The sequence below is a fragment of the Orbicella faveolata genome, unplaced genomic scaffold (assembly GCF_042242905.1).
Source record: "Orbicella faveolata isolate gen_17 unplaced genomic scaffold, um_ofav_v1 contig_3, whole genome shotgun sequence".
Taxonomy (NCBI): domain Eukaryota; kingdom Metazoa; phylum Cnidaria; class Anthozoa; order Scleractinia; family Merulinidae; genus Orbicella; species Orbicella faveolata.
The window spans coordinates 7,727,175-7,743,784 of NW_028301558.1; the positions used below are offsets into that span (position 1 = coordinate 7,727,175).

The 16,610-nt window shown below is 38.2% G+C and overlaps 3 protein-coding genes and 1 pseudogene across 8 annotated transcripts in view; all 4 read left to right on the forward strand.

Moving 5' to 3' along the window:
• LOC149106223 (collagen triple helix repeat-containing protein 1-like) overlaps positions 1–16,610 on the forward strand; it is an 84,864-nt gene that overhangs the window by 27,807 nt on the left and 40,447 nt on the right. The gene's annotated exons all lie outside the window — the stretch shown is intronic.
• The window catches only part of LOC110061059 (uncharacterized), a 100,666-nt pseudogene that overhangs the window by 27,784 nt on the left and 56,272 nt on the right, over positions 1–16,610 (forward strand). The window lies entirely within an intron of this gene.
• Positions 3,173–8,081, forward strand: LOC149106228 (collagen triple helix repeat-containing protein 1-like). Of its 2 annotated transcripts, none has more exons than XM_089297786.1 (5): positions 3,173–3,242; positions 3,614–3,647; positions 4,426–4,546; positions 4,940–5,278; positions 7,597–8,081. In XM_089297786.1, exons 3-5 carry the CDS (start codon positions 4,457–4,459, stop codon positions 7,951–7,953), a joined length of 786 nt encoding a protein of 261 aa, XP_089153912.1. In that variant the 5' UTR covers positions 3,173–3,242; positions 3,614–3,647; positions 4,426–4,456; the 3' UTR covers positions 7,954–8,081. The 2 variants fall into 2 exon arrangements, with proteins under 2 accessions (XP_089153912.1, XP_089153913.1); XM_089297787.1 differs by having other exon boundaries at positions 3,224–3,242; positions 3,611–3,647.
• Positions 10,403–12,849, forward strand: LOC110061039 (uncharacterized). Of its 3 annotated transcripts, XM_089297762.1 has the most exons (5): positions 10,403–10,492; positions 10,569–10,613; positions 11,169–11,269; positions 11,690–12,067; positions 12,353–12,849. In XM_089297762.1, the coding sequence occupies exons 3-5, from the start codon at positions 11,180–11,182 to the stop codon at positions 12,710–12,712; spliced, it is 828 nt and encodes a 275-aa protein (XP_089153888.1). In that variant the 5' UTR covers positions 10,403–10,492; positions 10,569–10,613; positions 11,169–11,179; the 3' UTR covers positions 12,713–12,849. The 3 variants fall into 3 exon arrangements, with proteins under 3 accessions (XP_089153888.1, XP_089153889.1, XP_020623519.2); XM_089297763.1 differs by lacking the exon at positions 10,569–10,613 and having other exon boundaries at positions 10,414–10,492; XM_020767860.2 differs by lacking the exon at positions 10,403–10,492 and having other exon boundaries at positions 10,493–10,613.

Genomic DNA, 16,610 nt, shown 5'->3' on the forward strand with positions numbered 1-16,610 from the left:
CCATCGTAGCATTATTGTTTCATGACACCTGACTTCTTCTTTTCCCCTTTTGTACGCCTGAGTGCTTCTAGAATAGATATAACAGAACTATTTTGAGATGTGAATTAGAGTGCGACTACTCGAAACGGGCAATTTATAGCTAGAAGAAAACGTAAACTGAGAACGGTAGGCTGGTAGCTTCTCGTAACGGCAAGTAACGGACTGTTTGACGTGAAAACAAAAACACTATAGACTCCTTTACGTTACATACACTCTTTGAGATTCGATTCTTGACGGAAAATTATCATGATTAAAAATCTCGCTTAAAAAATACAGCTTGAAAACTCCTTTTGCCACAACTAAACCGAACCCGTTGAAAAGTGTACAAAATTGAGGATCGAAACTAACCAATCAACAAATGGCAAAGTTTCCAGAGAGGTTTGGAACACCTCGCACTTTGTTGGGTTTTCAATTTTGTTGAGATATATTGTTCGTATTCTTCAATGTTATTGGTTCCATTGAGACAAACATTGCTATCCTTTGTTGTCAAATAACGTTCTGATTGGTTAACTCTTTTTCAAGGGCATGTGGCCCGGTTCGAGTATTGGCACTGTAAATCATGACATATGTTATACATCCTTTGTCGTTCATCCACGTTGAAGTCTTGGTTTTACAGTTTGTCTGAGTGCTTCTGGGATAAAAAACACGATCAGAAAAATTTTAACACATGTGCGTCGAATTTCGGCATGCGTTATATATATCCTCTCTAGATTATCGAGGCTGAAGTCCACGTATCATCGTATGCCTGACTGTTTTTGGGATAAACAAAATGATCAGTATAATGTTTGGCATGTTCATTTTTAGTATTGGCACGTGTTATATATTGTAGTTTCCCTGAATGTATGTAGCAATAATGGTGGGTTCCTTTCTTCAGTTTTAAGAAATTTGTTTTAGAGAGTAGGACCCAGAATAATACACTGTCTCAAATCTTGGTATTGAAAATTCCTTAGCTCTTAGGCTGAGCACGAGGACGACTATAGCCTCGCTTAAGTACGCAGAAAGTGTTCTCTCTGCGAAAAACAAAAGATCATTTAGTGATAATCGAAATTCAAAATGGGAAACATTTCAATACAATTAAAGATTGCTTAATCATTGAACGATCTAACCAACTCATTTTTAATAACCATTATAAAGTTTAATCAGGTTTATATACTCAGGCGCCAAGTTCTCAGAGTTACAGAAAAGAACATTTAAAAGTCTATTTTAAAAGAAAATATGTTTAAGTTTCCATTAAGGAAAAGGCAGGCACCATTTATTATTCATGAAAATGTCATTATCCATTGGTCTTGAAGGGTGAAGTCATAATTTTTTTTGAATCACGGAATCATTGCAGTGATATGACTGTTTCAGACTATAACACATTTGTCGAGGAAAAGGTTGTTGTTACTCATCGTGGTAGATGCAATAATAAAGTGTATTATCGTTTGTCTCACGATTTAGTCACTTGAGATGTAGATCGCGACGTTTCGACTGCTTACTGCTAGTCTTCTTCAGGCGATAAGGTCGACTGATTGCACGGTATCATCTATATCACAAAGGTCGGCTGTGATTGGTGCATTTCGATCCTCCTGTTGTTCGATTGTTCCGGCGAGTAGCTGTTCCCTCAGTTGTCCGCTGTTGTACCGTTCTCTTGTTGTTGTTGTTTTTTTATCGTGGAATTGAAATTCCTGAAGCATGGATGCCCACGATCAAAAAACACAACAACAGGAGAACGGTACAACAGCGGACCACTGAAGGAACAGCTACTCGCCAGAACAATGGAACATCGGAGGATCAAAATGCACCAATCAAAGCCGACCTTTGTGATATAAATGATACCGTGCAATCAGTCGACCTTATCGCCTGAAAAAGACTAGCAGTAAGCAGTGGAAACGTCGCGATCTACATCTCAAGTGACTACATCGTGAGACAAACGATAATACACTTTATTATACCCCATTTATGACTCACTTCAGGAATAAAAGGTTTCGTAAAGTCTCGTCTTATTAACACAGTCTTTTTTAACTCATCATTAAGAGCCATTAAGGTTGAACAGTTTATATACACAGGCGTCATGTTCTTAAAGGTTTTAAACAAGAAATGCTGACAGTTTATGAGCTCAAGTCAATACAATATGTTTGAGTTTCCATTAAGAACATGCAAGGCTCTTTTTCGCTTACTCAAAAAATGTCTATATCCGTTGGATCTAAACAGTCCAGTTGTTTAGTTGTTTTCGAAACACAGAATCACTGTTATATGCCTCAGTTGACTCACGCGCGATAAGAATAAATGTTCTCGCAGAGCCTGTTTTATAAACACAGCCTGTTTGGTTAAGTCCTCGTTGAAAGCTAATATCAATATTAAACACGTTATATAAGCAAGCGTCATGTTCCTAAAGATTTTTTGAGGGGTAATTTACTCAGGTCAAGACAATATGTTTGAGTTTCCATTAAGGAGAATGTTCTTTTGTTTACTCATATCTTATCAACCATTGAATCTGTTTGGTTCCTCTTTGAAAGACGGAATCATTGCGGTGATATGGCTGTATGACTGTATAACACTCACGACAAGAATAAAAAGGTTCGTTAAGTGTCGTTTATAAGCATAGCCTTTTTTTTTCACTCAACTTTGAAAGCTATTATTAACGTTACCAAGGTTATGCAGACAGATGCAATGTTCTCAAAGTTAAGACTTGTTGACAGTTTATTTGCTCCGGTCAATACAATATGTTTGAGTTTCCATTAAGGATGGGGTCTACTGGTTAATAAAGCCTTAGCTTCAATGATCAAGCCTCCTCGTAGCATTTATTTACCTTTTAATTAATATTTAGCACTAATTAGAAAAGATGTCATTTTTTGTCAAACTCCTTTTTACAAAAATAGGAGGTTAAAACACTCCAGAATTGTATATCCCTTATAAAAAAAATGAGAAAAAAGGTAATAATGCCATTATCAGTTTGACCTGACGTTTAAAGTCTTTTGGTTCTTGTGAAATTACTATCCAACAACTAGTTAACCATACAAGAATAATAGACAGGATAGAAGCTTTCACCCCATTGGACAAATAGACAGCTGAACATAACGTTCTAGCGAATGACAGTGCTGTATAAAATTAAAAATTGAAAATTAAAGTTCGATGTCTGCTGTTTCAAAATAATTCTCACGAGATGCTTATAACAGAATCAATTTTTACCATTTATTCACTTTTGATTTAAACATCGACAAGTAAGTACGTTAATGATATCAGCGCTTCCAATACACCGTAGGAAAAAAGATGGCGGCTGTACATTTTACCACAATACCCTGCCGACCTAACACAGCCTATATGGCACGAAAAAAGCCAAATTTTTACAATATTTGTTCCTGTGCTGAGGACATTGTGTAGCCTAGGTTTAAAGATCTGATAACTTTTCTACACGTTTTTGCGAGCGTTTTTAAGGTTTTCTTGCGCTAAGAGCTTCGGGTAAATGTACCAGTCGCCATCTTTTTTCCTACGGAGGATTGTGTGGATTTTTTGTCCATCCTTAGCTCTAATTTTAAGGCTAAAAGTCTATTTTGTTTGCTCCACCGTTAAGTTTTTTTGTTTCTCTTAGCAGACCACTACTGACTCAGTTGCCGTATTCGTTAAAGGTAAGTAATTTCGCTTTTTCTGGCGAAAGGAAAATAAAAGGGACAAGAGTGGTTGTCAATAATTAACATTGGAACAGAATATCAAACTCTGATTATGCTTTTCTTGGGCGTGGAGACAACAGACGGCAATTGGCGTGCGTTCATCCATTTCACCAAAGACACGTTACATTATTTTTGACCATTCAATAGTTTAGTCCATTGCGACTAGCCAGCTCTGGTGTTCGTCGTAACCCGACGTTTGGTCGAGTTACGACGAACAGAAATGCTATCAATATATAAATATATTTATAACTTTCAATGCCGAATTCACCTTGAATTTGATAATTCAGGACTTTTATAATTTCATCCATGAAATCCCAAAAACTATTCCTGCAGCTGTTCTTAGTATCTGGCACGAACAAAAGCGCAAAATGAGATTCAAAACTTTTCTCTTTCACCAATTCTCAAGTCAATCTGTAAATTTAACAGTATATAAGTCACCATCCCATAAAATAAAATTGATCTACGTATGAATCACGAAAAAATGTATTTCGGCCAGAATTTAAGGCTTAAAACAAACCGCGGAAAAAAATCGAACATCCGTTTGAAATGGATCTTTACTGGCTCTCTTATAATACTACCATAACAGTAAAAAAAACGATTTTTTTTAAAAATAAAACTATATCATTAAATTAAATTAATGCCACATTTTGAAAGCGTTCCACGTTTAGCTTGGCTGAGTAAATGACGATTGTTATTGTGGCTCCTTGTTGCTTAACATTAGTTTCACTATCCACAGATCTCGGAAGATACCAAAGATTAAAAAGCGCATGAGCATTTCACCAATCGTCATGTTGAGTTTGCTGATTTTACCCTTGATTGCCCTGAGCTCTGCAGCAGAAGACACCTGCAGAAACAAGGTGAGCTCATTTAGTTAAAAACAAGTAAGCTGTAAGCTGTCCCGGCCCTTTATTAAAAAGAGAAAGGCTAAACAAAATTTCAAAATCTAACGTTTTCTACAAAACGAATTTGTGTTTTCAAACGAATGCTTTTGAGGTTTCTAAAAAGACTCCTCTACCTCAAGTTGAACGTTATTTTTTGTTTTAAACCATAACATCTTTTACATGCAATAGCCCAAGTTTCTTTTTCTGTTGTCTCTGTTCTTGATTATTCATTGTAACTATTCCCCTATTGATTTTTGTAGTTAGATTTTTTTCGATAAACGCTTTCGTTGTGTCAAGATCATACCACAATTGGTATGGTTGATGCAGGCTTATGAAGACGAATAACCTGTCTTTCAACATCTGTTGCAGACCATTCAACTGTGTTGCCCTGGACAACCGGGAACAAACGGTATTCCCGGTATGCACGGCATACGGGGATCCCCAGGACGTAATGGACGAGAAGGGCGCGACGGAGCCAGAGGAGACCGGGGTCTTCCAGGGAGGACTGGACCTAAGGGACCAGCTGGTGTCGAAGGAAAGAAAGGAGATAAGGGAGATCCTGGAGTTCAGGGCCCCACCGGTCAAAAAGGACAGCGAGGGGAGAAAGGTGAGAGTGTAACTCCAGGATCACCTCAGCTTTCCTCGCACATGAACTGGAAAGAATGCACCTGGAAACATGGAGATGGCAAAGACCAAGGACTGATCAGGGTAGGAGGATAACATGTACTTAAAAAAAAAAAAAAAACACGGTAATAGTTGGTGTCACTATAGCACGTATGATATTCGAAGCATCTTCTAATTCGTAATTGCTACGTTAACAAGTTGTCCATGACTTTTCCCTGTCATATAATAAATTGACGTCACGTTCTCATGCGTCTGTTCTGTTATTGACCATGAATTTCGTCATAACATTGAAAACTGATGTCTATTTGTTTTTTACAATAACAAATTGTCAAATTTTCCGCTCTGGCTCGTTGACGCACTGTACGGGTCCGCAAATGATCCCGGACCGAAAATGATCTCCAAATTGAACCGCAAATGATCCCGGACCGGAAATGATCCCCATATTGGACCGCAAATGATCCCGACTAAAAAATAAGGAATGGCATGGATTTATATCCTTTTATATCATATATATCGTTTTATCATTTTACAAACAAATATTCCACAGTTGCTGTTTTGTTCTTCGAACGGTGCAGATCGTTTTCAATGTCACGCAATAAACAAATAATAAATCGAAAACCAACCAATGGAAAAAGCTAGGAAATTGTGATGTACGCTATATAAGATAACTAAATAAGACACTTCTCCAAGTTTTAGGCCTGTGCGTTTCCCCAAACTTCAGAAATTCGTCGTAAATGTTTCCCAGAAATTTACAGAGCCCAGTAAGAAAACGCCATGTTGGTATACATCCGTGGTACACCAATATGGCGGCTGGAATATAGTGTAAACATCTGGAACTTACTTTGGCTTTCTAGGCGACTGATTATCAGTACTAAACAAACAAGCATTTAAATAAGCACTTTTCCTAATGCTCTAACTTCTAAAAAGGCTCAAAATCATGAGATAAGTATATATTTTTCAACAAACTCGATCGTAGCGTTGTGTCACGCAACCTCAATAACCCTGAAATTCAAAATGCTCTGGTTTCCAAACGAAGCACGCTAATTGTAAACAGATATAAATGTACCGCCTCTTATGCCTGATGAGGATAAAAATACGTCACGTGAAGACGATCTATTGAATTAGAAGTCTTAGAAAAACACATACTTGTAAACATTCTCGAAATCCCAGTAGCGATCCTGGCGATAGTATCAAACATCTTATCGTACAGCAAACTTGTCAAAACGAAGCGCAAGCCTTGGCCTTGCTTGGTCATGAGGCTGAACTTCATAACTATAACTTGGAATTTTGGCTTCTTAGAATACTCAAGTAGTCATTTCCGAGGAATCAAAGCCAAAATACGACCGAGGAAAAATTACAAAATAAATTTGTTCAAATTTCCAGTGCTACACAATAGGTGTTTTACAGCGTGATGAAGCGTTGTAGGCTTGTGGGTCTACTCAGGTGACAGCGTCTTCCTTAATAGTTGCGTCATGGTTAGATTTTAGTTTAAAACTTTAGACGAGTGGCGTTAATGGCTGATAAAATGTGATTTAACTATAACACCGAACTATCAATGTTTAACAAAGGAGGATATGTAGCGTATGTTACACTGATCATGATTTTACTGCGCAAGAAATGCAAGCCAAGTCGTGTTTTGATGATTGAGTGGTGATATTCATAACATCGTAGTTAGCAACAAAATTTAGCCGAAAGTACGAAAAAAAAGCAAGTTGTAAGCCACTATAATTATAAGATGGCTTTAAAAAAACATCGGTGTTCACGTACGCCAATTTCCTATCCACACCATCCCACCATCCATGCCATTCCTTATTTTTTAGTCGGAATCATTTGCGGTCCCTATCGGGGATCATTTCCGGTCCGGGATCATTTGCGGTCCAATTTGGGGATCATTTGCGGTCCGGGATCATTTGCAGTCCTGGGATCATTTGCGGACCCGTACAGCACTGCATAAATTATAAATTAATGTGTCTGTCCGCTCATTGACAAATCAAGACAGTAGTCTTGCCTTATACTTTTGTGTCCCGTATCTGCTGTTTTCTCCGTGTTACATGTTTAACATATAACTAAGAAAATTACTTCATTGTGATTGGCTGAGATAAGGTCGATTTATCGTTCATTTTTACTTTGCACTGCAGTGCAAATTAACGCGAGTGCTTTCGTGATTTTCCTACTCAGATAATACTCCTAGTGTAAATCTTAAGTAGCACTCGCATTTATACGATTATCTGTATACATATTCGTACATTCATTCCCTGATTTATTTATTCGCTCATTCGTTTTTTCTTTGACATGTTGATCACTTACGTCTCTAATTTTTGTTCCATATAAGATATGGCTATGCCCAACGTGTGTTTGTTGTAGTTAGTTACCATATTAAGTTATAAAAATTGCCTTCATAGAACTGCGAATTTATGAAGAACTTCACAGACACTGCCCTCCATGTATATTTTGCTGGTAACCTCAGGATTTATGCATGCGACCGCTGCTGTAGTCGTTGGTATTTCACCTTCAATGGCGCCGAGTGCAGTTTTCCTGGCTCCATTGAAGGTGCGGTCTATATGCAAACCGGCAAGAACCATGATCTTCATCGTCACCGCCATATTGAAGGTTACTGTAACAACATCCATAAGGGAAAGGTGCGAGTGGGATTCTGGGTTGGAAGTTGCAACGCTGGCCATAAGCTTGCTGACGCATACACAGGCTGGGCGACGCTGTCCCGTATCTTCGTTGAAGAGGTTCCAAAAGCTCAGCAGTAAACATGTTATACGTAATTCGCTGGACTTTTCACTACAATAACTTCAATATGAAGACTAAACCGTCGATGCCCTGGTAATTAGACATATCTGGGCATGATTTGAAAGATAGTTAAAGTCCTGGAACATCATCCAACGGTTTTCTTTTATGAACTTCATTCTACCTAAATGTATATTTTACGCAGCCCCTACCAAATGGATTGTAAATGCTTGGAGATACTCATTGGTAAGAGTGGCGCAAGCAAAAAGTACGCGGGGTAAAAAAATATATATATATAGTTTTCAACAAAAGCAAATTACTCGCCCCTTTACAAAGCACTGCAACCACAGTCATAGAGGCAACCAAAACTCCCATTTATGGGGTTCGTCTTCCATTAAGGTGATATATAAGCCTCTCCTTCCACCTGAGTTTTCTTTCTTTCCTTTCCAAACACAATGTAGGATATACTGGTCCCCACGCAATGTGAGTTGAGAATTTAGACGGTATCATTCATACAGTTGCATTGCTTTCCTTTCTTTTCTTTCTTTTTTCCCAGTTATCCAGGCTTGAGCTGGTATTCCTTACAGTTTGTTTCTCCCAAGTTTATCAGAGAAAAGCGTTAGCAAAAGGCAAGAACAAAGGTTTCAATATTCAAAGAAACTGTAGGAATATCATGAGTCGCCGAACAAGTGAAACCCGTGTACCCTGAAAACTCGATAGAAACACAGAACTAGAGTGAGGAAAACGAGGAAATTATTTCTTTTTCTCAAATACACTAGATTTTCTGTATTTGAAAGCTCGGCGCTGTTTTCGAATCATGTTTGACAAAGTAATATATCAAACATGAGAGACCGTGTTTGACCACATTTCACGAAACACCGAGAAGATAGCTGAAAACACGACGCGTAGCGGAGTAGTTTTTACGTGCTTCGAGGTGCGTGGAGATGTGGTTAAACAATGTCTTGAGTGTTTGATGTATCTTCTCAATGGAAACTAAACTAAGGAGAAAACTGAGACGGAGAAATGAAATCATAAAAATCTATGCCAGTTAAGATCAGATATCCAAATACCGTCACGCTCATTGCTTCCTCTGCTTAAACTTGAAGAGTTTGAAAAATTCTATTTGCAAGAGATGTGTGCATATATTCAATGATTTATAAACAATCAGACGACACAAGACCCTTTAATCTACTTGCGGTGATCAGACAAACGCAAAACGCAAATTAACTATAACGCAAATATCACGATTATATAGAGCAGCTAGTACGAAAAGACCAAGCAAATGAATAACAAGGCATATCAATGAAAACAAACAAATTAGAAAAATGTCAATAAACAAATCTCTGTTTTCAAGACACATTAATGAATGCAATTAGCTGCAATTATATGGTTAAACACGTTTGACGCCGCTTACGTATCCAAGTTTACATACAGCTGCTATCTTCTCAAATTTATACCAAACAAAAAACTATGGCAGTCTCTTTTTCTCAAGTTATAACCATTGGTGAGTTAATACACAAAGCCTATTTGTGCAGAACACTCACGAAAACAAGAAATTTAAGGTGCATGCGACAACACAAACAACTTCATCCCACTGATTAAATTCACTACTAAATAAACCATTCTAGGAATATAATATCGATGAAATCTTGAAAAACAAAACATTTACAAACCATTAACCCAAGGCCACGTTCCGAGCAAGTTTGGTTTTAATTATTATTTTTTCATTATTTAGTTATAGCTAGCGCGGACGTGATCATGTGCAATTTCAAATTATAAACAAATTCGTCGTGACAACTTGCAGCTCATCCCAATCTCCAACGTCTCGTTCGTGGAGTTGAAAACTGGCTTTTGCCAACTACATACGACTTAACAAATCACTTCTGACCAAAGTCAGGGTAATTAAAAGTTGATATCTAACTGACATAGCCGGATAATGGTTCACGTTAAAATCGAGCCAAATGCTAAATGCTGAAAATACTGTACTTGAAAATTGAGATTCTAACGACAAAAAAAATGATTTAATGGCAAAAAAAATAATGATAAAGCACACTCAAGTTTTCATTTAATTTGGCAAAATAGACAACGTATGTAAAAGCCATGAGGTTTTCAATCTCATCCCAAAAAGCAATTTTGAAAATATAATTTGTAAGTATAATTATATAAACAAGCGCTGTGTTCTCAAAGTTGTCAAAAGTGCTTCTGGCAGTTTAATTTATTGTTTAACATATCTCGTCTTCAACTACTGTGGCGTGTGTTAATGTTTAGTATTAATTTCACTTCTAGTTTAGAAACTAGAAGTTAAGTCAAATGTTAACGAATCTGATTCAAAGAAACTTAATCTAAGGGATTTAAAAACGTGATAATAGTACCTGTAGAATATTGCGTCTACGTAGTTTTATTTATTTAATCAAACTCATACTTAGACCTAATTCTTCTCTAAATAAACTTAAGTGAGTCAGTAAACAAGACGTGATAAACCAATTAATAGATGTAGACCATGAAACAGTTCTACTGAAGCGCTGTTCAACAAGCAGCTCATTCATCTTTGAACAGCAACAAGTAAGTTCTGTAAACCGCTCGCTGAAGTTTTTTCACGCTAAATCTAACGTATCTTATCTTCTTTCCGGCACTGTAGCTTCCTCTATTTACTGTATCGACACAAACGCTGAGTTCGGTGAAGGTAAGTCATCTAGATATACCTCAGCGATCCACGTATAAAATCTTCAGTTTAAAACAAAAAACGGAAAAAGCCATTATTTCCCCACCTCGAAAGCAGCTGGGCTTCACTAAGTTTACAATTACAAGCGACAATCTTAAAGTTCAATACCTAATTGTATTTCTTTTTGCAAAATTCCTTCTTTAAAAACGTAAAAGTAAGACGTCCTTTCAACATCTTCTACTGATGAACCTAGTAGACAAGCACAAACCACCAATATTACGCAAGCTCCTGGATAAATTTTAAATTTCCACCTCTATTCCAAAATTGCAAACAAATACCAGCAAAGTTTTATATTATTTACCAAGGCAGGCCAGAATCTTTTGTCATCAGCGTTTCTTTTTTGAGATATGTAGGAGAAAAAAGCATTGCAAAGCTGTTGCTTTTCAGCAATGTAGTGTTGATCAAAGTTCATTATACTGTTGACATGAAGGTATTTATCAAGTGGTTTTTCACAGGAACCGTTTATTATGAATTTTTTTTATATCATTTCTATCATTTCTATATTTATTCTGATAGAATATCGAAAGATGGCCGCACCTCGTATTAATATTTTGCCCAACATCTTGATGGGTTTGCTGATTTTGCCGCTGGTCACCTTGTGCTGGGCTTCGACCAACGTGAGTTCATTTTCACAAAAGCTGACTCTTGTATGTTGCGTTTATTATATAACAACCAATTTAAACGAGAACACTGTCTAAGGACGAATGCGATAAGACGAAATGCTATCAATGTTCTAAACTACGATTCTGCGAACCTTAGGATCAATATAGTTCAGTCTCGACTGAAATGAACATGTTTAGGTATAAGTAGAATACATTTCAGACTTACTTTTTGGAACACCACCTTATTTCTAAAATAAACTGTCAGGTTAAATATAATACTCTTCTGGACAGAGTACACACTATTATACCTCAGCAGTTCAGATTTGATCTGTTAGAATGTTGTCCTTCATATCTTAGCTATTTTTTAAAATCACTTCTTCTTCTCCTTTCTATAATTCAAAATCCTGATGAGGTATTCTTGATCTCTTCACGTAGTGCACCCAGTCGACGCCACCATATGGACATTGCAGTCAAAACTGCTGCTATTGCCCACCAGGAGTGCCAGGAATGCCAGGTATGTCTGGTTCCGCGGGTATTCCGGGATTGCCGGGTCCACAAGGATGCATGGGTCCGAAGGGAGACAAAGGCGACCAAGGAAATCCTGGAATCCAAGGCCCCCCAGGCCCCCAAGGATATAATGACTCAGCGGGACCTCCGGGATCCCCCGGATCAAAGGGGCCGAAAGGCGACAAAGGGGACACAGGCAGCCAAGGAATCCAAGGCCCTCCAGGCCCTCCGGGAACATTTGGACGAAACTGGAAACAATGCGTTTTTAGCGGTATGAGTGACGGAAAAGATGTTGGCTTGATCAAGGTAAATAATTCTCTGGTCCACTACGAAGAAGTCTATTTCGGCCACATGTTAATCATGGGCAATAAAATATGCAGGAGAGATAAATTAAACAACCAACAATTTACGACATTAAAATGTGGATTTCTATTAAAGCATACATTTGATTGGGCAGTTCCTCCTTTTTGCTGATGTTGCCATTTACTTCAATCATGTTTTGAGTCAAATCGCTTACTCTATATTTAGACAGTCAGTTTCGATCGTTTCCGCTTGGAAATAGTTCGGTTTTATGGTTTCAAATTTCTTTAGGAATGCGCCTTCAACAAAACATCAGACGAAACTGGTCTGCGCGTCTTCTGGAATGGTGTTCTTCGCATCTACAACTGCCATGGCTGCTGCAAGCGATGGTATTTCACCTTTGACAGGAAAGAATGTTCTTTTCCAGCTGCGATTGATGGTGTGGTTTATATGGTACATGGAAATAACGGCAAAAAGAATTTGCTCCGGGTAAGACACATCGAGGCCGTGTGTATGAAAATCCGAAGAGGTATCGTGAGCGTGGGATTCTGGGTCGGTAACTGTCTTGGTTACGGAGCTGCTGATGCGCACACTGGTTGGAGATCGGTGTCCCGGATCTACGTGGAAGAAGTACCACCCCCACAGCCTTAAAAGCCATGGACGATGTCCTGATACTTCAAAACAAGTTGAAAGAAAACGACGATTTTTGATTTAAAAGCCGATTTTAGTAAGCTCTAACCAACACTGATGTAATGAAAAATATTCAAATAAATGATCATAGAGTGCAATTTCGGCTACGAATATTCTTAATCTTAATTAGATACCCTCGGAGGTACGAGGAACAGTACCATTTTAAATTTAAGTGTCAAGAAAAGACAGGATAGCATGCACCACTCAAGGGTCTATTTGCTGAAACGATGCAGAAACGGTCGCGATGATAGAGTCGTTCAACGGCAAGACGTGAATTTATCTTATATTGCAATTGATCTTACCTCAGACTTGATTTCGAGTGTAGTTGATCGTGATCGAGGCCTGATGTTTGTGTCTTAATATTTACAAGACCAGGAGTGCATACACTGCATGCTCGTATTAATATCTTTAAATGAGTCTTGATGAAAACATATAAAAGCGAAATCTCATTACGCTGGACAAAACTCTTCTGGATGGAAGCTTTACGACAGGAAGTTAAATCAAGCAAAGAGACACAAATAATAGCGTCAATGTCTTAAACTATGTCGACCCTCGGACATACAAGGGGGTGGATGCCTTACCCCCCCCCCCCCCAATAAGGTTTTATCAAAGTTTTGAAAAGACGATATACTCTAAGGGGCTAAAACTTTCAGTTGCTGTTCCTTCGTTCTCTGCGTAAATTTTGATATGTCAATTGCTCGTCCATCATTTTTGACGTTCCCATGGCAACCATCAAATTTCAGGTAGGTCTGGCCAATAATCAACTTTTTCGAGATAACTCTGCAGGTTTCTTCCAGTTTTCTTCATCAAAATGCAGAAATTCATGAATTTGTACATTTCCTAAACATTTTGGCTAGCCTTTGAGTAATTTTCCGTTATTTCTTGACTTTTTAAGAAAATAGTAAAATCCAAGATGGCGGGTCAAATAACGTCATTTGACGTCATATGAAGTCATGACCAACAAAAATGGAATCATCTTGTAGAGCAAGCACAGGGCTATCAATGTAAATTTATTTTTCTCTGTCTTAACAGAAAGGAAACTTAGAGGGAGGGGGGGGGGGGGTTCTATCCAAGTCCAAGGGTTAAATTCCACACGTGGAATGTTATTCTCATATGACCTCATATAGATCATCCAGACGGTTAAAAAAAGTATTTAAGTTAGCTTAGGGTTGATTTTGAAACTGAAGTTAGTCTTAATTGCGTAAACAGTTCTCAAATTTGAACAAACAATATATTATGCCGAGACTCCAGGGGGCTCAAGTATGGCAATTTTACTTAAAATTAAATAAATGCATGTTATTCTCCTGATCTTTCAAGGAGATGTTTATAATGATCCTTCTACACGTTCGTCCCTATTTCTTACCGTGGAACGCCTTATATCAATTGCAAAAGTAGATATAACATACCAAATACGTTCCATTCAAGTTGCATTAATTTTCTGACAATATATGTCAATATCCCTCAAGCAAAGTTATCTTGATTTTCTACGTGCCGTTATCAATTTCGCAGTAGTGAATATATTTAACAAAAGCCACTATCAGGCTGTTTATTCGACTCCTCTTCCACTGTTTGAACAAAAAAAACACTTCAGCAGGGCTTGTTTTGTCTTGGCAGACCTATACACCGAATGCAAATATGGCAGACCACTCGGTCGACGCCCGGAAAGGGCTGCATGAAAGCGAGGCTGGTCAGGCTTTGATTTTTTGTTTTGACAATGCTTCCCCAGAAAATTCTTGCTTCGTCGTCGATGTGGTCTGTTTTATTTCGCTGTGCATACAGGTTGCTGTGTTTATGAATGCCACGAAAAGGGATAAAAATCTTCCAGCGTTCGCCTCTAAGGGGAAATAGTGGATCGATGCAATTCGTTGAGACGAAGGAAAGGAGTTCACGATCGCCGTGGGAACTAAAGTTTGTTCGCTACATTTCAGGCTAGAAGATCTTAGAAAAATCCTTTAAATGACGAGCTTATGCGGTGTCTGGTGGTGCTCCAACGCAATTTGCACGCCCCAAGATAAAAAAAAAAAAAAAGACATCCTCCGTCTCAAAAGAAGAAGCTGCTGTGTCCGCATCCACTCGCACGGAATCGGACGAAACAAATACTACGGTGTAATAACCAAGCGAAGGAACTTCAACTGCCCCCGTCGCTGAAACCAGTAAATGCATTGAACCAAATGACAACGACTTGGAGCTAAATGCGATCGCTTACACATCTAAGATCTTCTAACCTGAAACGTGACTATCGAACTTGAACAATTCCTTCGGCGATCGCGAACTCCTTTTCTCCGTCTGTTTTCCTCTCAGAGGCGAACGGGGAAACTGAAAAAAAAAAAACTTTCTCTGCTGTGGAAGATTTCACTTCCCTCTGGTGGCATTCAGGAACACAAACACTGGTAGGGAGGCGAAACAAAACGGAGCAAATCCACGACAAAGCATGTCTTTTCTGGGGAACCAATTGTCAAAACAAAACATCAAAGCCTGACTAGCCTCCCTTTCATGCGACTCGTCCCTGGCGCTGACCGAGTGGTCCGCCATATTTGCATTCGATGGATGGAAAACATTTTAATGAGATTTTATTTCTCAGATGGAGTAAAGCTACGATGCTGACATGGTTCAGTGGCAGAAGATGAAATCCTTGCAAGTTAATTCACCCGAGCCATCAACCTATATTCTAACCGTTAACTTGGTGCGTGTACGATCATGTGGGATGAGCAATATTTTAAAAACAAACGGAAGAGATACTTTAAATTTTCGGAAATTAACCAGAATAGAATGAATTCTTAAAAGTAGCTACTCTTGAATTTTTGTGTGAAACTTTTACAGCACAACCTGTTCAGACATTCGATCCCCTCTAGAGCCTCCATTTTTCATTAACCAGTTGTAAACAGCTCCTCCCTGTTTGTGTGTTTGTGGTTTTTATCTTTTTGTTTTTTTTCGGGCTAAGGGCATTTTTGAACTGATATTTACTGTTAAGAGCCAAATAATCCCTCCAAGAGGTAGAGGAGGTTACACTTCCCGCTAAGTAACAATATTCACACCCTTATGTGACAACCAATTAATCAATCGATCGATCAATCAATCATATATTATACACGTAACGCCTAGTAACTGAAAAGCTCGAGGTACGGTTGTAATCGCAGTACAGATTTGAAGTAGATAATATTTACACCATCTTTATGTCACCGAAATGACAAACCATTAAGGTAAATACGAAGTTACGAACAGAGTCACATAACCTGTTTAAGTTTTGACAATAGGGTCCTATAACCCCTCCCCTATCCCACCACCCCCAGGATCATATAGCCAATTCCTAACACTTCGCTCTTTAACTCAAAGTAACTTGCCGTCAATATGTAGTGAGGGAACAATGTAAGTTAACAATGTAACGCTTGTTAACTTACTGATACACTGTATGGCACTATATTAGTAAATTCCACCCACACGACACTGATAGTGACCTTAGAGTACCCTAGGAAACATCTTACGATAAAGTACAGGTCCCTGAAATTGACATTTCAAACATGTAATATTAAACTTATTTTAATAAAATCCCTTAAATAAATCAATTAAACTAAGCACGTACAGTTTATTATTGACTCTTAAATTTTCTTTAATGCGATTGGGTAATAAATGTGTAAAGCATGCGGCCGCTGGTTTAATTACATTTCCATCAATCTGAGACAGCCAGCAACGGTACAAAACAGGGGGTATATTATTTAATTAAACAGGAACACAGGAAGAAAATGAGAAGACCCTTCAGAAAGAAACCAACCAGACTACAATAACAACTGTGAATGCATGGCGCAGAAAGCAAGGAAAGTTAAATAAAAGAGTTTAACATAGATACCATCAGCACAATCTG